The following is a 21933-nucleotide window of genomic DNA, read 5'->3' on the forward strand; positions in this document are numbered from 1 at the left end:
CTTTTTTGATGATCCAGCGGACGTTGGCAATTTGATCTCTGGTTCCTCTGCCTTTTCTAAAACCAGCTTGAACATCTGGAAGTTCACAGTTCACGTATTGTTGAAGCCTGGCTTGAAGAATTTTGAACATTACTTTGCTAGTGTGTGAGATGAGTACAATTGTGTGGTAGTTTGAACATTCTTTGGCATTGCCTTTCTTTGGGATTGCAATGAAAACTGACTTTTTCCAGTCCTGTGGCCACTGCTGAGTTTTCCAAATTTGCTGGCATATTGAGTGCAGCACTTTCACAGCATCATCTTTTAGGATTTCAAATAGTTCAACTGAAATTCCATCACCTCCACTAGCTTTGTTTGTAGTGATACTTCCTAAGGCCCTCAGATCATGAATTCAGTTCAGTCAGTTCAGTCGCTCAGTCGTGTCCGACTCTTTGCGACCCCGTGAATCACAGCACGCCAGGCCTCCCTGTCCATCACCAAATCCCGGAGTTCACCCAGACTCACATCCATCAAGTCAGTGATGCCATCCAGCCATCTCATCCTCTATCGTCCCCTTCTCCTCCTGCCCCCAATCCCTCCCAGCATCAGAGTCTTTTCCAATGAGTCAACTCTTCACATGAGGTGGCCAAAGTACTGGAGTTTCAGCTTTAGCATCATTCCTTCCAAAGAAATCCCAGGGCTGATCTCCTTCAGAATGGACTGGTTGGATCTCCTTGCAGTCCAAGGGACTCTCAAGAGTCTTCTCCAACACCACAGTTCAAAAGCATCAATTCTTCGGTGCTCAGCCTTCTTCACAGTCCAACTCTCACATCCATACATGACCACAGGAAAAACCATAGCCTTGACTAGATGAACCTTTGTTGGCAAAGTAATGTCTCTGCTTTTGAATATGCTATCTAGGTTGGTCATAACTTTCCTTCCAAGGAGTAAGCATCTTAATTCCTTATTGCCAAATTCAGACTTAAACTGAAGAAAGTAGGGAAAATCACTAGACCATTCAGGTATGACCTAAATCAAATTCTTAATGATTATGAAGTGGAAATGACAAATGGATTTGAGGGACTAGATCTGATAGATAAAGTGCCTGATGAACTACAGACAGGGGTTCGCAACACTGTACAGGAGACAGGGATCAAGACCCTCCCCAAGAATAAGAAATGCAAAGAAGCAAAATGGCTGTCTGAGGAGGACTTACAAATAGCTGTGAAAAGAAGAGAAGCCAAAATTAAAGGAGAAAAGAAAAGATATACCCATTTGAATGCAGAGTTCCAAAGAATAGCAAGGAGAGATAAGAAAGCCTTCCTCAGTGATCAGTGCAAAGAAATAGAGGAAAACAATAGAATGGGAAAGACTAGAGTTCTCTTCAAGAAAATTAGAGATACCAAGGGAACATTTAATGCACAGATGGGCTCAATAAGGGACAGAAATGGTATGGACCTAACAGAAGCAGAAGATATTAAGAAGAGATGGCAAGAATACACAGAAGAACTATACAAAAAAGATCATAACCCAGATAATCACGATGGTATGATCACTCACCTAGAGCCAGACATCCTGGAATGTGAAGTCAAGTGGGCCTTAGGAAGCATCACTACAAACCTTATCCTCACAGGTTACTAAACTGTGAGCAGTTAGAAAACTTGTTTATCTTCTGATATCTGTGTACTGGTCATTGATAAGAACTGTTCGGCCTACTGAAGCCACAGAGTGTGATCAGATCTATAAAGGCACAGAGTTGTGCCTTGGAGGACTGATCGGGCATTGCATTAATTTCTTATGGCTGATATAATACATTATCACAAACTTGATGGTTTATAGCAGCACAAATTGGAGCCCAGATACCCAAAAGCATTTTTACTGGTCTAAAGTCAAAGGATCAGCAGGGTATGGTTCCTTCTGGAGTCCCTAAGTGAGTGAAGTCACTCAGTCATGTCCGACTCTTTGAGACCCCATGGACTGTAGCCTACCAGGCTCCTCCATCCATGGGATTTTCCAGGCAAGAGTACTGGAATGGGTTGCCATTTTCTTCAAGGGATCTTCCTGACCCAGGGAGATTGAACCTGGGTCTCCCGCATTGTAGGCAGACGCTTTACTGACTGAGACACCAAGGAAGTCCTCTTTGAGGAGTCCCTAAAGCAGAATCCAATTCCTTGCCTATCCTAGTTTCTGGAGGCCACCTGGATTCTTTGGCTCAAGACATCTTCTTAAAATGATTCTAATCTCTTGCTTTCATGGTCATATCTCATACTTCCTCTTCTACAGTAAAAATCTCCTACTGCCTCCCTCTTTAAAGGACATTTGTGATTATATTTGAACCCACTTGGCTAATCCAGGATAATCTCTCCATCTCAAGATCCTTAACTTAATCACATCTGCAAAGTCCCTTTTGCCTGAGAAGGCAACACTAATAGGTTCCAGAGATTAGAATGTGAACATCTGGGGGCCATTATTCAGCCACCAGCATAGACCAGGAAGGTATGATAACTACCCAAACAGGCAAAGAAAGACACATTTTATAAGAGAGAAATCAAATTATTCAGAGAATGGAGAAATCCTTTTCAGCTTCTGGGATTTGGTTTGGCTTCTTGACAGATAATTATAATAATGATGCAAGCCAACATTTATATTGCTCCTTATGTGTCAGGCATTGTTCTAAATGCCTTATTTATACTACTCAATTAATCTTTATAAAACACTGTACTCATTTTATAGAAGATGAAACCAAAGTACAAAGACATTAAATGACTCACCCCAAATCACACTGAAGTATCAGAGCCAGAATTTGAACCCAAGGTATCTGATTCCAGGTACATACTTTTGACAATTTGAGATGGAAGGAGAGCAGGCTGACACAATGGGAAACATGAGTACTGTAGACAGCTCAGATCATGAACTCATTATTGCAAAATTCAGACTTAAATAGAAAAAAATAGGGAAAACCACTAGACCATTCAGGTATGGCCTATCAAATCCCTTACACAGTAGAAGTAACAAACAGATTCAAGGGATTAGATGTGATAGACAAGTGCCTGAAGAACTATGGTCGGAGGTTCATGACATTGTACAAGAGGCAGTACAAAGCCAGACCCAAGGGAAAAAAAAAATTCAAAAGGCAAAATGGTTGTCTCAGGAGGCCTTACAAATAGCTGAGAAAAGAAGAGAAGCTAAAGCACAGGAGAAAAGGAAAGATATACCCATTTGAATGCAGAGTTCCCAAGAATAGCAAGGAGAGCTAAGAAAGCTTTCCTCAGTGACCAATGCAAAGAAAAGAGGAAAACAATAGAATGGGAAAGGCCAGAGATCTCTTCAAGAAAATTAGAGATACCAAGAGAACATTTCATGCAAAGATGGGCTCGATAAAGGACCAAAATGGTATGGACCTGACAGAAGCAGAAGATATTAAGAAGAGGTGGCAAGAATACACAGAAGAACTATACAAAAAAGATCTTCATGACCCAGATAACCATGATGGTGTGATCACTCACCTAGAACCTGACACCCTGGAATGCAAAGTCAAATGGGCCTTAGGAAGTATCACTATGAACAAAGCTAGTGGAGGTGCTGGAATTCCAGTTGAGCTATTTCAAATCCTCAAAGATGATGCTGTGAAAGTACTGCACTCAATATGCCAGCACATTTGGAAAACTCAGCAGTGGCCACAGGACTGGAAAATGTCAGTTTTCTTTCCAGTCCCAAAGAAAGGCAATGCCAAAGAAAGCTCAAACTACCGCACAATTGCACTCATCTCACACGTTAGCAAAGTAACGCTCAAAACTCTTCAAGCCAGGCTTCCACAGTATGTGGAATGAGAACTTCCAGATGTTCAAGATGGATTTAGAAAAAGCAGAGGAACCACATATCAAATGTCCAACATCTGCTGGATCATAGAAAAAGCAAAAGAGTTCCAGAAAAACATCTATTTCTGCTTTACTGATTACGTCAAAGCCTTTGACTATGTGGGTCACAAAAAACTGTGGAAAATTCTTAAAGAGACAGGAATACCAGACCACCTGACCTGCCTCTTGGTAAATCTGTATGCAGGTCAAGTAGTAACAGTTAGAACTGGACATGGAAAAATGGACTGGTTCCAAATTGGGAAAGGAGTACATGAAGGTTGTATATTGTCACCCTGCTTATTTAACTTATATGCAGAGTACATCATGCAAAATGCCGGGTTGGCTGAAGCACAATCTGGACTCAAGATTGCCGGGAGAAATATCAATAACCTCAGAAATGCAGATGATACCACCCTTACGGCAGAAATGGAAGAGGAACTAAGGAGCCTCTTGACAAAAGTGAAAGAGGAGAGTAAAAAAGGTGGCTTAAAATTCAACATTCAAAAAAATGAAGATCATAGCATCTGTTCCCATTACTTCATGGCAAATAGATGGGGAAACAATGGAAACAGGGACAGACATTATTTTCTTGGGGTCCAAAATCACTTCAGATGGTGACTGAAGCCAAGAAATTAAAATATGCTCTTTGGAAGAAAATCTATGACCAACCTAGACAGCATGTTGAAAATCAGAGACATTACTTTGCTGACAAAGGTCTGTCTAGTCAAAGCTATGGTTTTTCCATTAATCATGTATGGATGTGAGAGTTAGACCATAGAGAAAGCTAAGTGCCAAACAATTGATGCCTTTTAACTGTGATGTTGGAGAAGACTCTTGAGAGTCCCTTGGACTGCAAGGAGACCCAACCAGTCAATCCTAAAGGAAATCAGTCCTGAATATTCATTGGAAGGACTGTGCTGAAGCTGAAGCTCCAACACTTTGGTCCTGGTGCAAAGAACTGACTCGTTGAAAAAGACCCTGATGCTGGGAAAGATTGAAGGCAGGAGGAGCAGGGGATGACAGAGGATGAGATGGTTGGATGGCATCACCAACTTGATGGACATGAGTTTGAGCAAGCTCTGGGAGTTGGTGATGGACAGGGAGGCCTGGTGTGCTGCAGTCCATGGGGTTGCAAAGAGTTGGACACAACTGAGCAACTGAACTGAGCTGAACTGAACTGACCTGAGACAGAGGGAAGAGAATGAACAAAGTCCCAGAGGCAGAGAAATGAAAGGCAGATTCAGGCCAGTGAGTACACAAGGTCTGATGGAGGTTAGAGAATCTGAGAGAAGTCGTGGGACAGCAAGCTACAGCTAGAAGACTTCCAGGGCTTAGAAGACTCTGAAACCATGGGCCATCTCCATGGCTGATGGGAGCCCTTTGAGACACTGGACTAGAGTTGTGCCTTGGGAAGACTGATCTGGTGACTATGTGAAGGCTGGATTGGACAAGTGGGAAGGGAGCTTCCCCTTCTCCTCTACTCGCCTGGCACTTTGTACATAATAGAACATGCCTATATGTCTTGCCCACTAGAGAGTGAGCCCTAAAAGGGAGACCAGTGTATCATCCATCTCTGGCAGCATGTGCCAATAGCTGATACAGTCAAGCACAAAACACAATATAGCTAGAGGGGAGGGGGCAGGGGGTGTGCATGCTGGGGCTGCTGCTGCTTCTGATGAAAATAACATCATTCTGTAGTCAATTTGAAGAGCCTTTATCCACATTTGTTGAAGGCTTTTAACATAATTAAAAATGCCTAGAAATCTTGGAATATGTAGGTTTATATTCAAATCTTGCCTCCATCAATTGCCTCTGTGGGGTCTTGGGTAATTTCTAGATATCTCAAGCCTTGTAGTCTTAATCTTTAAGACAGGAAAAAAAAAAAACTTTATTGGTAATTGCTAAATTATAATGTTACTAAAAGGAACTAAAGCACCTCTTGAGGGTGAAGGAGAGTGAAAAAGCTGGCTTGAAACTAATATATATATATATATATATATATAAAACTAATATCATGGCATCTGATCCCATCACTTCATGGCATGTAGAAGGGGAAAAGGTGGAAGCAGTGATAGATTTCCTCTTCTTGTGCTTTAAAATCACTTCGGATGATAACTGCAACCATGAAATTAGAAGACGATTGTTTCTTGGCAGGAAAGCTATGACAAACCAAGACAGTGTGTTAAAAAAACAAAGACATCACTTTGCCAACAAAGATCCATATAGTCAAGGCTATTGGACTTCTCAGGTGGCTCAGACAGTAAAGAATCTGCCTGCAACACAGGAGACCTGGGTTCTATCCTTGGGTTGAGAAGATCCCCTGGAGGAGGGCATGGCAACCCACTCCAGTATTCCTGCCTGGAGATCCCCATGGACAGAGGAACCTGGTGGGCTGCAGTTGGGGTCGCAAAGAGCCGGACACGACTGAGCAACTAACCACAGCACTTGGTCTTTCCAGTGGTCATGTACTGTTGTGAGAGCTGGACCATAAAGAAGGCAGAGCACCAGAAGAATTGACACTTTTAAATTGTGGTGCTGGAGAAGATTCTTGAGAAGAGTCCCTTGGACAGCAAGGAGATCAAACCAGTCAGTCTTAAAGGAAATCAACCCTGACTACTCATTAAAAGTATTGATGCTGAAGCTGAATCCAAGAATTTCGTCACTTGATGTGAACAGCTTACTCACTGGAAAAGAGCTTGATTCAAGGCAGATTCAAGGCAGAAGAAGAGGGCGATCAAGGATGAGACAGTGGGACAGCATCACCGATGCAATGAACATGAACTTGGGCAAACTCTGGGAGATGGTGAGGGACAGAGGCCTGGTGTACTGCAGTCCATCGGGTCTCGAAGAGTTGGACACGATGAGGCAGCTGAACAAAAACCGTATAAGGTAATAGTCATCTGTCTCAAATGAGGAATGTGGCAAATTATGACTACAAATTAGTTTTTAAAAATATTCTTATTTAATTGAATCACCAACTTACATTTATGTCCCTTTTAGTACTTTCCCCCCATTTTGCAGTTATTTGACACTGAACCTCAGGAAAAAGAAGGGATTTAGCCAGACAATGAAGGAGCTTGGACTTAAAGAGACAAGAGGAAGATTTTTGGCTGTATGCACACCTCATAAAGGGAAATGAAGCTTAAGGGAAAGAGCAGGATAGACGCGACCGCACAGGTGAAAGAGATGGACTTCAAGAAGGAAGCTCAGATTTGAAAAGAATATCCAAACTGTTCGCCAGTCAACAGCCACACCCTGGGAACACACAGCCTCGGGCAGGTAGAAGCTCTGGTCCCCGCCCAGCAACAGCCCTCTGCGTCCTAACTACCTGGGGCGGGAGCTGCCTCCGCCCGGCAGCGGGGCCTGTGATTGGCCCGACTCCTGAGGGGGCGCCCCCGCCCCACCTTGGTCCCCACAGGCCTCCGCAGGTCTTAATCCTGGGGACAAGCACTGAAGGCGCACCCCTGAGCCTCCGGAGCGGTAAGGCAGCCGGGTCTCAGCGCCCCGGGGAAAGGACTCATGAGTGACACGCAGCTCCTGGGTGGAGGGGACTCCACAATCACTTCTGGTCCTTGAAGCTTCCAGACAGATTCAAAGAATCTATCTGGGGGGCTAACCTCGCAGAGCAGATCCAATTGCTGACCACACACTAAGTGAAACTGGGGTCTTGGGAAGAACCCTGCTTTAGCTATCAGACCGAAGTACTGGAGCCAGGCCTGCCGTCAATCACCGTGTGACCTTGGTCAATTAACACCCTCTCTGGGCCTTGGTTTCCCAATCTGTAAAGAGAGCCTTTGGAGGCTATTCTCTGTTGCGTGGCAGCCTGGATGGGAGGGGAATTGTGGGGAGAATGGATACATGTGTATGTATGGTTGAGTCCCTCAGCTGTTCACCTGAAACTATCACACTGTTAATTATCTATACCCCAAATTAAATACAAAATTTAATGTTTAAAAACCTTCATTTAAAAAAAAGAAATGATTTCTAAAGATCTTTCCATTTCTAAGAGGCTCTAACAGGGAATGGTTAGTCTGGGACCAGGTTTATAGAACTTCTGTTTGCCCTGGCAGCAGACCTGATTAAACTCCCAGTGAATATTAGTGGAGGGTCTCAATTTTAGATTCACTGCATTGTAGAAAAATCAGATCAGCAAAAAATCCCTCTTTTCTATGCACATTGCTCCTTCAGATGCATGATGTCATTGGATTGTTACTAAATCCAGAGGGCAGCACTGGAATTCTTCTGGTTTCATAAATGGAGATACTGAGCATCAGAACTGAATTTGAGTTCCTCACATGTCCTTGTAAAGCCCTACTTTCCTCTCTGACCTCATTAGAACCCATCTGGTGACTTGTAGAATAGGAAGACAATCACCGAATGGCTCAGTCAACCAGTTTTGCAAACCTCTTAGATGGGATTTCCAATTCTGCTAATTACTGTTATGTGATATTGGAAAAGTTACTTAGCTACATTATGCCTGTTCCCTCAACTGTGAGACAAGAATGATAATAGTAATTAAGAATATCTTTCTCATGCTTTTTTTGGAACGATTAAGTGAGATTATAATATAGGTAATAGACTTGGCGTCGCTATTATTATTGTTGTTATTATTGACAAGGATGTTACAGTTGCCTAGTGGAAAACCCAGAGGAATAGTTTTATTTATTTTCCACCCCCAAGGACTTGAAGAGGTTTGGAGAATTATGTCTTCAGTTTGGAAGACTCCCCGTGGATCAAATGCGATGCCTGAGATGATGGTAAAAATCATTGGAAGTAAACACTTTCGATACCTTGTGGAGAAGCCAAAAATGTAAGTTTACTCTTTGAAAAATATGTTTTGCTTGGGTGATAATGAAGTTTAGGCTTTTTTTAATCTAGAAATTTACATTTTAAAAATGCTCTCTGTGGAAAATTAAGTCATTAAGATGCAACCGTAAAAGTAAAATAGTGTTGATAACTTCTATGCACAGTGTTTACCTGAATTTTTCATCTTACAAAGATGCTCTTTCCCCATGCTCTTTAATTACTTGAGCTGATTTTCCAGATAGATGGGAAATATAAGCATTGAGCCATTTATACATATTAATGGGCCATTGCTGCTTCTCCTTATCAAGTTTGTAATCTACCACATGTAGTAATTTTTTGGGGGTGGGGAGAGGGAGGGAGGAAGGTTGTTAGTCAATTTGTTATGAATTAAAGGAGTGGGATTAGTAATTAATCATAAATTTAAGAGTTTCACTTACTTTTGCTTGAATTCCATACTCCTGTAAGCAGGGGCTTCTAAGAACATAACTAAGAGGGCTTTCTTCCTCCAAACTCATCACAGTCACATTTGAAGGGGGACACTCACATATCTCTAAAATTCACTCATTTTTTGACCAATTCTTCCTTGTGGAGTTTTGATAGTTCACATAAGAAAAAGACGATACTAGACCTGCCTTTCTTCTAGTAGACATTCCATAAATAGTAGTCAATAAGTGCCTTTCCCTCCTAAAATCATTTCCTTAGCTCTTTCTTCTCTTTCAGAAACCCACAGACCAAACAAATAGACAAACTGTAAGATCTAGCCTCAATGAACATAGGTTCAGAAAGCAGTGGACACCAAACCTGGCTATCATCAGGTGGAGAATCCTTATCATCACCTGGAGAATCCTTAAAAATAAAGATGTGGGGTTCAAGACCTATTAAGTCAGAATCCCTGAAGATGAGACTATTAGGACTACTGTTATGGAGTATGGGCTTTAGAGAGGAAATGGGCTTTACCTCCCTACCATCAGTACTAAGAGATTGTAAAGTGAGGGCCCCAAGAGATTCCAAAGTGACTACTGTGCTGCTGCTGCTGCTGCTAAGTTGCTTCAGTCGTGTCAAAGTCAGTACTGTAGTCAACTAGTAATGTCTGCCATGGCACAGGAAGTGAGCTTTGCAGCAGGAGTCATGTATTTGGAATCCTTACAGACTTAAGAGATGTGAGTTTGAATCCTGCCTCAGTGCCTTTCTAGCCTTTTGACATTGAAAAAGTGAGTTAACATCTCAAGCCTCAGATTCTACAGCTATCAACTGAAGATAAAGCTCATCTACCTAGTAGGGTTGTTATGAGAAAAAAAAATGAGAAAAGTATGCAAAACATCTTTCCAGTGCCTAGAAGTATATATAGTGTGTGTGTCAGTTGCTCAGTTGTGTCCGACTATTTGTGACCCCATGGACTGTAGCCCATCAGGCTCCTCTGTCCATGGAACTCTCCAGGCAAGAATACTGGAGTGGATTGCCATTCCCTTCTCCAGAGGAATTTCCCAACCCAGGGATAGAACCCAGGTCTCCTGTATCACAGGCAGATTCTTTACTGTTTGAGCTACAGGGAAATCATATTCCACATGCTTAATAAATGGATCTGCTATTATTATTGAAGCAAATGTTTCCATAGATATGACATTAATTAAAAAATCAAATATCTTTCTATGAAACACTTGCCATCCCTTTTATATTCTATGCCAGTTTATCTCCGTTTTGTAGATGAAGAAACTGAGACACTGATGAGTAAGTAATTACTTCAAGATCTTGACAAATTCGTCATTATCCAGAAAAGTAAATAAGATCACTAGGAATGCTTTGCTCAATTCTCCTTCTACCTGGAAGACATTGTTAATCTACTAATTCCATTCCTCTTTGAGGTTGTTTGTTTAACCCCAACATGCCCAACTCCTTCCTTTTTCCAATGGTATCAGAGTCTAATGTGTTCCTAATCGGGTGGTGAGGAGAGGAAGGGTCCTTTTCCTTTTAAATTAGAGAAAAATTCCATCTTTCTTATAAGAAGGTGCCCTTATTTCTCTTTATTCTTTAAATTTTAGATTCTGGAAATAAGAGTACAGTACATCAGTTACATTAATTGGGAAATAAAAAACACAGTTCTGTTTCTTCTGTGACAGACAATAAGATAATTGTTATTTTTTAATATTAAGATAAGTTTTGTTGTTTGTTTCTATGGACTTGATGTTACTGTTGCTGGAATGACATAGGACAGTTAACAAGCTTTCCTAAAATATTCTTGTATGGTTCAAAAGTAAATAACTCTCAAGAGGCTTCTCGTTGCCGAGGTAAGGACAGACCCACCACAAGCATGCTTTGCACGTTCCAGAGTCTGTCTCTAAAAAACATTTAAATCATGCTACATCTACACCCTTCAGCCCGGGTCTCAAGATGGTATTTTCTTTGAGTTGAATCAACTGACCCTATTAGTAAAAAAAATCTACATAGAAAAATAAATAAAAGCCAAAAGAGAAAGAAATCTCTAAAAGAAAAGTCTGGATTAAAAAGAAAAATTACAAATTAATATTGGATGGAAAAACAGAAATCTTCTTGTGTAATGACATTTATTAATTTATTTGAATTAATTTTATTGGAGTATAGTTGCTTTACAAATGTGTAACCACATTTAGTTCAGATGTCTTACAGGTTGTGTGGAAAGATGGATAGCATGTCAGACATAAATGTGATCTTCAAAGTACAAACCAAAATCAGTCTGTTAGTTTTCTAGGACCGCTGTATGACCACACCAAAAACGGGTGGCTTAGACTAACAGAAATGTATTGCCTCTCACTTCTGGGGACTAGACAGCTGAAGCCAAGGTGTCTGCAGAGCCTTGCTCATTCTGACACTCCCAGGAAGAATCCTGCTGTTCCAAGTCTCTCTCCTTATTGGAGAAATAATATGTGTCTGTGTACAGGTTTCCTCCTTTCATAAGGACACCAGTCAGTTGGCTGACAGCTCTACTATTCTAGCATGGCCTCATCTAAACTAATTACTTCTGCAGTTACCCTATTTCCAAATAAGATCACATTCTGAGATACTGGAAATTAGGACTTAAAAATATGAACTGGGGTAAGGGGATAGAACTTAAACCATAACAACCAATGTCCCATTTTACAGATGAGGTGAGACAACTGAGGTCTCAGTGAACTTAAAGTGAGGCCACTTATTAAGAACTAAGCCTGGAATTTACTCCTCTCATTTTTTAGTTTAGCCTGTACAGTGATTAACAGGAGATAAACAGAAAATGATCAGTGCCTACTTAGAACACATATTTTTCATCAAGGAGATCAATATATAGGTTTAAGTGTCCCTCAGTTTGTGGCATCATTATTTTCCTCATAGACCCCTACACCAGCCTTCCAATCCTGATCCCCACCTTTCATCTCATTCTCTGATTCATTCTCTGGATCCATGCTCTTCAAAGTGTAGTCTATGGACCATCAGCATCAACCTCACCTGAGAGCTTGCTAGAAATGCAGACTCTCAGGCCCCTTTCCAGACATATTGAGTCAGAATCTGCTTTGTTGTCAATTCCCAGGTGAGGCCTTTGCATCATTACAGATTGAATTACAGATCGAGAAGACTAGTTCTTAAGTATGGCTAGCAACCACATAGAGTCCCTTGGATTGAAAGGAGATCAAACCAAGGAAATCAAGCCTGAATATTCATCAGAAGGACTGATGCTGAAGCTGAAGCACCAAAACTTTAGCCACATGATGCGAAGAGCCAACTCATTGAAAAGATCCTGATGCTGCAAAAGACTGAGGGCAGGAGGAAAAGGGGGTGACAGAGGATGAGATGGTTGGATGGCATCACCGACTCAATGGACATGAGTTTGAGTAAATTCCGGGAGATAGTGAAGGACAGGGAAATCTGGCATGCTGTAGTCCATGGAGTTCCAAAGAGTTGGACACGATTTAGCAACTGAACAACAATCTTTTTTAAAATGCAAATCTAATCAGGTGTCACCACCACCAGCCCTGGATTTGCCTGCTTCCCTCTCCCGTGACCCCCATAGCATCCTTAGGGATCGCCGTGCTCAATGACAATTTTCTATGCATTTATGTGTCCCCCATTTAACTGTAAATTCTGTGTGCACAACCTTACCCTCAGTACTGAGTGTAAAGTCTTGTACATATTGAAAGCTTAATGAGTTAGAATACAATGGTGGTTTAGTCGCTAAGTCATGTCCAACTCTTGCGACCCCATGTACTGTAGCCTGCCAGGCTCCTCTGTCCGTGGGATTCTCCAGGCAAGAATACTGGAGTGGGTTGCCATTTCCTACTACAGGATATCTTCCCAACCCAGGGACCTAACCCGAGTCTCTTGTAGCTCCTGCAATGCAGGAGGATTCTTTACCACTAGCACCAACTGGGGAGCCCAGAAAGACAATACTGAGTGCTTTAAATCTATATCTAAAGGCACATGTTGCTAAAATAGCATGAAGTTGTTACTATGGAACCCTGATGATTAATGGGACAGCTGATCCAGGAGAAAATACGCCAGATGATAGGAGACAAATATTCTCATTTTCTTAAAAGAGATAAACATTGGTAGTGAAATCATGGAACTTGAAGCTTATAGACAATCCCTGGCAAAATCACAGGCCAAAGAATTAAATATATTAGATGTGACTACAAAACACAAAGGCCTTCACCACTGAGAGTTAGTCCATTTTGACCAAGAACAGAACATGCCAAACTGGCCCCATTCTCTTTATTGATGAAGTTACTGTGGTGCAAATGAAGGGAGTCATAAAGCATAGTCTTTGTTGATTTCAGTGAGTTACTAGGAACACGTTTCTCACAAAGTTTTGAAATAGGTAGAGAGTTCTAGACTGGATAGTATTAAGATAGATGACAAACCAACCTGGTAGTGATTGAACAATGGATTTAAACACAATGTTCTGGAGGTGGAGAGGTTGGCAGGATTTGTGTGTGACTCAGTTATTAGTCAACATTTTTTAATCCTCAACTAAAGGAAGACAGATAAATCACTTCAGTAAGCAGGTAAATAGTAGAATGCTTGGAAAATATAGCAGGAAAATGAGCTCAAACCAACAAGATGACATCTACAGAAATATACACAAAGTCTGTAGATGAGGGCACACATACATAATTATATACAATAAATGCTTGGGATTTACTTGCTACAAAGTAATAGAATATATGCTGGGCTCTGGGAATTCCCTGGTTGTCCAGTGGTCAGGACTCCATTCTTTCAATGCCAGCGGCCTGGGTTCAATCTGTGGTTGGGGAACTAAGATGCCGCAAGCCTTGTGGCATGACCAAAAATAATGATAATTTTCTTAAAGAAAGAATACATACTGGTCTCTGATCCCACCCAGTTCCTGGCATGGAAGCTCCTAAAACTCTCTCAATTTTCTATGAGATAAGAACACTAGAAGTATCATTTGTTTTACTATTTGGTCTTTGATTCTGTTTCCTGACACAAAACTTGTAAAGTCCTTAGAATTTCCTGAGTGATCAGGTGTCTTTTGTTCTAATGAGGATACACTCGGTGGGCTCCTGGATGGCTTCAGGATGGAGGTTGTGACCAGAAAGACCACACATTGACTAAAAGCTTAGAAACTTTCAGCCCAAACTTGCTCCCTATCCTCCCAAAGGGAAGAGAAGCTGGGTGCTGAGTGAAAGATTTATCCCAACTACATGTTGAAACTTCCTAAAAATCCCAAAAGTATGGGGTTCAGAGAGCTTCTGGGCTGCTAAACACACCTATGTGCTGGGAGGTGTTATGTCTGCAGAAGCCATGGGAGTTCCATTCTCTTTCCCACATACTTTGCTCTCTGCATCTCTTCCATCCGGCTGTCACTTAGTTGTATTCTTTAACAGTAAACTAGTGACTCCAGCCACATAATTAAAAGATGCTTACTCCTTGGAAGAAAAGCTGTAACAAATCTAGACAGTGTATTAAAAAGCAGAGACATCACTTTGCCAACAGAGGTCCATATAGTCAAACCTATGGTTTATCCAGTAGTCATATGTGAATGTGAGAATCGGACCATAAAGAAGACTGAGAGCTGAAGAACTGATAGTTTCAAATTGCGGTACTGGAGAAGACTCTTGAGAATCCCCTGGATAGCAAGGAGATCAAAACAATCCATCCTAAAGGAAATCAACCCTAAATATTCATTGGAGGAACTTATGCTGAAGCTGAAGCTCCAATACTTTGGCCACCTGATGCAAAGAGCAAACTCACTGAAAAAAAAAAACAAAAAAACAATGCTGGGAAAGATTGAGAACAGGAGGAGAAGAGGACAACAGAGGATGGCATCACTGACTCAATGGACATGAGTTTGAGCAAACTATCCGGGAAATAGTCAAAGACAGGGAAGCCTGGGTGTTGCAGTCCATGAAATTGCAAAGAGTTGGACACAACTTAGCAGCTGAACAACAACATCATATAATGAGTAAATGGTTTGCCTAAGTTCGGTGAGACACTCTTGTAAATTAATCAAGCCTGAGAAGGAAATTGTGGGAACTCTGATTTATAGCTAGCCTGTCAGAGATACAGGTAACAGCCTGGACTTGTGCCTGACACCTGAAGGAAGTAGGGCAGTCTTGTGTGACTGAGACCTTAACCTGTGGGGTCTTTGCCAATTCCAGGTAGATAGTGTCAGAATGGAATTGTAGGACACTCAAGTAATGTCAAAGAATTGCTTGGTTTGGGGAAAACCCACATATATTTCATGACCAGAAGTAGAGTGGAAGATAAAATGGAAGGCTCCCCCAGTACACTTGTGTTTAATAAGCTCAGCATGAACCAAAGGTGTCCAGATAGAGGAATGTGGGGGTGAGGGGGTGGGCATCATACTCAGAACTAGATCTGTCACCAGGGGATACTGTGCTTCATCCTGGCACACTGAAGGTGCAGGCACTAAAAGGGTAGCATTATGGAATCTCCAGGGTGTGAGGTTTGGCCTAGGAGAACATTTATAGAACCTGGGAATTGAGTTGTTAAATAAAACAGGAATTGAGTTCCTTTCAAGAAACTCCTGTGAGTAGAGATGCTTCCAATGAATACAGTTGGCCTCTATAGTTCCTTCCAGTGCCAAGAATCAGTGACCCAGAGCATTTTATTCCATAGTTACACTGCTGTTGGTATAGAATTGTTAAGCACAAGGGAAGCTGACTCCTTTATGGGTGGTTTAGTCACTAAGTCATATTTGACTCTTGAGACCCCATGGACTGTAGCCTGCCAGGCTCCTCTGTCCATGGGATTCTCCAGGCAAGAATACGAGAGCGGGTTGCCATTTCCTTCTCCATGGGATCTTCCTGACCCAGGAATTGAACTTGGATCTCCTGCATTGCAGGCAGATTCTTTACTGACTGAGCTCTGAGGGAAGCAATAAATACTTGCAACTGTGTATCACATATATTGATATTTAGAGTCAATAAATACAAAATTCTGATGTTTTTCCACATGACTCTCCTGGAGCCCATATTCTGTCATTTTTTAATCCCTCAAAGTCCTTCATATTAATACAATATTTTGAGTTTCTTTTTTTTAATGAGTTATTTATTTTGGCTGCTCTTTGCTGCTGTGCATGGGCTTCCTAGTTGAGGTGAGCAGGAGCTATTCCCTATGATGCATGGCTTTCTCATTGAGGTGACTTCTTTTGTTGAAGAGCACATGCTCTAGGGTGTGCGGGCTTCAGTAGTTGTAGCAAATGGGTTCAGTTGCCCCAGGACATAAGGAATCTTCCAGGACGAGGGATCTAACCTGTGATCCCTATATTGGCAGATAGACTCCTAACCACTGGATCACCGGGGAAGGCCAGTATTTCTGAGTTTCTTGAAATCTTTTAAAGTATTAATAGTTTTAGAAAGTAATGTATGTATGGAATCAGCATCTTTTCAATTAACAAATATTAATTGAGTATCTGCTGAGTGCCTAGCCTTGGGGACCCAGCAGAGTACCCAAAATTCTAGTGACAGAAGACACACAACAAACATATAACAGTAAGCATTCAAATGAAGATAGCGCAATGAGGGAAAATACAGTAGGCCCAGAGGGTATATGAAGTCACAGGGGTGCTCTCAGAAGGCCTCTCTAAGCAAGTGACACTTAACTATGTAAAGATGAGTGGGAATTATCCAATGAGATTTATCCATGGTTAGCTAGCAGTGAGCTGGCTAAGACTGGCATAGCTTTGTCCCAGTGCATGAGGCTTTCCATATTTCAATCTTCCATAAAACTCATAGTTTCTTCTTCCTTCTCCTGCCCTAGAAGAAGAGGCTGCAGCTTCCCATGGGCCCCAGGTTCTCCAGATATTTCTCTTTCCCAACAACTGCTACAAATAGCACCTAAGATGAGCAGCACCTGGAGCCCACGTAGATCTTTTTTGGTACACGGCCACCTTTTGCCTGCCTCAAAAAAAAGTACCACATCACTTTCCAGGAACACAGCTCTCAGAGATCAGGGCAATCATATAGCTGCTGATTTTTCACCCATGAGATCCAGTCTGTACCCAGCAACACCACAGGTGTTCATCATTATCTGCTAGCCTCCACAGTTCTACACAGTTCTACTTCAGCAAATAGCTGAAGACATCATTCTGGGCAGCAGGGACAGGCAATGAAAAGCCTTTTGGCATGCTTAAAGAGGAGCAAGGAAGTCAGTGCGGGTGGAGGTAGTGAAGAAGGGGAGGAAATGAGGTCAGGGAGGCCTGCTGGACTCAGATCATGGGCCACGTGGTCCACGTTAGAAACTGGATTTGTTCTGTGTACAATGGGAAGACATGGAAAATTGAGAGCAGTGGAGGACACAATCAAATTTACACTTTCTAAATAATGGTTCTGGCTGCTATGTGGAGGATAAACTAGAAGAGACAGGAATATTAAAATGAGAGAGACCACTTAGGGAGTCATTATGGTAATCCAGGCAGGAAATGGTAGTGTCAGGCGAGTGTATTCTCATCATAACAAAGATTTGAAGTGATGGACATTAAAGCCCTCGGCACACCACAGCTCTTGGGTCTTGGACAGACCGTGTTATAGCTCTCAGGTATCGAACAGACTGTGTTATAGCTTTTAGACAGATCAGTGTTACAGCTCCATGTTACAGCTCTATTTTATTTAGAAAATAGAAGGAAAATCCATCCTCGAGGTGTGAGGGCATGCCAACCCAAAGATGCGAAGAGAAGAAAGTGGGGGAGCATGTGAGCACGCAGAAGAGAGAGAGAAACCTGGCCCTTTGGCTCCTCGTTTTATATGTCTTTTCCTCCCCCCGGCCCTGCCCTATGTAAATTGGGCTAGCCAGGAGTGCTGTTTGTTCTACCTGAGGTCCTCACTCCGGTCCTCGGGCCTTCCTTTGTTCTATTTTCACTGGCTTTTCCCTTCCTCGTCTTTTAGCCACTGCCATTTTGGACTCCTGTTTCCTATTCTAACTACCTAACAGTAGCAATAATCAATTATATTCCCTATATAAAACCTGGATAAACTTTGTGATTTAAAAATTCACATACCTACTCATCCTATTTTTAAAAAGTAATAACTACTTGTAATATCTTATCTTTGTTTATTGCATTTCATTCTATATAATCTACATATTACCTTACTCTCCATGAACTCAGTCTCTCCCTAAAACAGAACAATATCAGAGAACAAACTATTGCTTTTATTTTCACAAGTTCAAAGAAATAAAATAATATGCTAAAATCATACTTCTCCTATGACCTTTCCGCTGTGTTTTTTTTTTTTTTAATTAATCTCCTACAATAGGTTTTAAGTTATTATCATTATTCTAGCACTATGAGAAGTATAAAGAAGCATGAGATATTGTTTTGGACATATGCCTCCAGCCCAAAACATAGGCATAGATCTTTAAATAAGAGTATATGGCTTTGTGTGAGTGAATGTCATATCAATGTTATAAAAAATAGGTGGCCATTGATCTTAAATCTTGAGACTGTGCAGTAAAGGTTGGTACTTTACCATTTAAAATTCTACATTTCCAAAAATATGATAAGTAGTAAAAGGCAAAAACAAAATGCTATTTAAAATATATATGACAGGAAAAAATTATTCCTCTTATGTATAAAGAGCTCTTACAAATCAATAGGAAAAATATGAGCTGCCCAGTTTAAAAAATTGGCAAGTCATAAAAGAAGAAAAGAAAGAACATTAGATATATGTATGGTTGAGGGACTGGGGTGGGGAATTAACCTGAGTGGTAATAAAAGAAATTTAAACAACAATGAAATATTATTTTCTACCAATCAAACTGATCTTTTTATAATGGAAATATCCAGGGTTGACAAGGGTTTAGGAAAAAGAGTACTCATATGCTGCTCGGTTTTTAAGTATACTTATCAAAAGCTTTAAAAGTGTATTTCTGTGGCATAAAGTCTTCTTCTAAGAATCAATTCTGTGGAAACAATTATTGGTGGATGTAATGGTTTGATATCAAATATCAAGATATATACTAGTCTGTGTCCAGTAGGAAACAGATTATATAAATTAAGATAATTCAAGGAGGATTTGGTTACAAGAGTAAGAGAGTTGCAAGACAGGGCACAGGAATCATGGGCTAGCAGCTGCAAGGTTATCACAACCATGGGTCTGCAGAGATGGGAAGCAAGTGTTCTCAGTTATGTCAGACTTTTGCAGCCCCATAGCCTACTACGCTCCTCTGTCCATGGAATTTTCTAGGCAAGAATACTGGGGTAGACTGCCATTTCCTCCTCAGGGAATCTTCCTGACCCAAGGATGGAACCCACATCTTCTGCATTGGCAGGCAGATTCTTTGCCACTGAGCCACCAGGAAGCCAAGATGGAAAGAGGGGAATGTTAATGAGGAGGGAACAACATTCTTGAGCTAGAGAAAAATAGTGACCTTCTAGCAAGAGACACAAGTAGTTTGAAGCACTCTTACAGGGAGAGCCATCTCTCCCAGGAGAGCCAGGGCCAAACCAGTCAGAATCAGAGGACATGAGAGCTGACCGGCTAATCAGTCCATAGCAGTCAGCTTCTCAGAGTGGAAGAGGAGGCAAGGAAGTAGGAGCAGAGGAAAACGTCCAGCAGATAAGCAATATTTAAACTAGTAAAAACCTGGGAACAGTAAACATTCTCAAATAATATAGGACGAGTTAAATAAACTTGTGTATATCCATACAATTAAAAACTATCTAGATACTTCAAATGTTCTTGTGGAGATATAAACATTGATGGATAAGGTATCCATGTGATATTGTCAACTGGAGCAGATTTTAAAAGATCACAAAATTGTATAACCACAGTTTGGTTTGAGAGTAAAACAAAACTTAAGCTCGTGTGTGTACGTGTACACATATATCTTACTGCGTATAGTGTAACTACTTATATTTTGAGAAAGCACAGATTTGTGTTAATGTAATACTTCTTTTTGAACTTTATTTTCCAGAGCAGTTTAAAGTTCATGACAAAATTGAAAGGAAGATGCAGAGATATCCCATATATCTCCTGCCCTCACACACATGTAGCTTTCCCCATTATCAACATCCCTTACCAGAGTGGCGCATTTGTTACAATTCATGAACCTACACTACCACATCTTAATCACAAAAATTCCGTGGCTTACCTTAAATTTCACTTTTGGTGTTGTATATTCTATGGGTTTGCACAAATGTATAATGACATGTTCATCGTTATAGTATCATACAGAGTACTATTGCCCTAAAAATCTGGTGCTCTGCCTATTCACCTTCCCCTCCTTTCCTAAAGTACAGTTTTCAAATACATGGTCTTTTTACATACCCCTGTTTAGTTCAACATAATTAAACAAAATCACATATTAATCATTATTGCTCCTCATTCCCATAGACCCTGTGGATGTCTCCAGAAGGTATTTGCAGAAAGGAGAATGGTTTGCACTTCATCCTCTGAGGGTGGATAGAAGCCCTGCCTCAGAACTGTGCCTTAAAGCACAGAGATAATTGATATAGAGGCCAGGCAGTTTCACAGTCATCTTGTTTAGAAATGTAAGGACTTTAAATTTCAAGCCTATAGACAGCATGTTAAAGAGCAAAGACATCCCTTTGCCAGCAAAGATCTGTATAATCAAAGCTATGGTTTTTCCAGTAGTCATGTATGGATATAAGAACAGGACCATAGAGAAGGCTGAGCGCTGAAGAATTGATGCCTTCAAATTGTGGTGAAGACGCTTGAAAGTCCCTTGGATAGCAAGGAGATCAAACCAGTCAATCCTAAAGGAAATCAACCCTGAATATTCATTGGAAGGACTAATACTGAAGCTCCAACACTTTGGCCACCTGATGCAAAGAACCAGCTCACTGGAAAAGACCCTAATTCTGGAGAAGAGGGTGGCAGAGGATGAGATGGTTAGATAGCATCTCCAACTCAGTGGACATGAATCTGAGAAACTCTGGGAGATAGTGAAGGACAGGGAAGCCTGACATGCTGCAGTCCATGGTGTCACAAAGAGTCAGGCATGACTTAGCGACTGAACAACAACAAACAGTTCAAACTGTCAACACAAAGATTTTAAAACAACACAGTTTGCACAGCTCCTAGGAATAAGTCACCTGAGGACATTTTGATAGAACAATGTTGTAGGTATTGGTTTTTTTTTGTTTTTGTAAAATTAAGGAAAATGATTCCAAAGAATTGTGCGTTATCAGAGATTTTAAATACAAATTAATCTGTTTTTAAAGGTAGGTGACTTCTATAACTTGTATTTACAATTATTAGTAAATAAACAAGGCAGCTGGAGAGATTACATTAACTCTCTCTTTTTATCCATTTAAGTAGTATTCCTCGGTTCCTGTGAACTATGAAATGTTGATCCTATGAACTTTAGTTTTACCTATCAACAAAGAAAGTTTGGGGATCCAAAGGAAAGTTCATCCCTTCTGTACTCGGAATTAGAAAGGTGTTGATAAAGGAGATAGCACTTTGATTTAGGACTAAAACTTACCATTTGTCTTGGGCTAACTGGGAACTAGGTTCAGTGCTAAATATTCAATACATCTTATCTTAATAAGTATTATTTTCCTAATCTCACAGATGAGAAACTGAAAATCAGAGACGTGAAATAACTTACCAGAAGTCACACAAGTTATGTTTGGGGCTAGGACTCAAAACCAGGTCTCTTGGACATATAGCTCGCATCCTTAAACATTGCCTGAAATTATGTGTATATTTTTCACAACTATGGAAAAGACTTTCCTTTTTCATTTTCTATGCCATTGTTTATCAAACTTTAGTGTACATAAGAATCATCAGTGATGTTTTCTATCTCATATACAGGGTTATTGTTACCATCTTTCTAAATT

At 40.9% G+C, this 21933-nt stretch overlaps 1 protein-coding gene across 2 annotated transcripts in view; it reads left to right on the forward strand.

The window, feature by feature from the left end:
• The first annotated feature begins 7197 nt into the window (after positions 1–7197).
• The window catches only part of C3H1orf87 (chromosome 3 C1orf87 homolog), an 83262-nt gene continuing 68526 nt past the window's right edge, over positions 7198–21933 (forward strand). Inside the window, exons 1-2 of one of the 2 annotated variants that reach the window (XM_005204505.5) lie at positions 7198–7313; positions 8514–8643. In XM_005204505.5, the coding sequence (XP_005204562.2) occupies positions 8537–8643 (107 nt within the window). In that variant the 5' untranslated portion in view covers positions 7198–7313; positions 8514–8536. The remainder of the gene's footprint in view (positions 7314–8513; positions 8644–21933) is intronic. The other variant, NM_001206121.3, reaches the window with a different exon arrangement.

The sequence above is a fragment of the Bos taurus genome, chromosome 3, assembly GCF_002263795.3.
Source record: "Bos taurus isolate L1 Dominette 01449 registration number 42190680 breed Hereford chromosome 3, ARS-UCD2.0, whole genome shotgun sequence".
In the NCBI taxonomy this organism is placed as follows: domain Eukaryota; kingdom Metazoa; phylum Chordata; class Mammalia; order Artiodactyla; family Bovidae; genus Bos; species Bos taurus.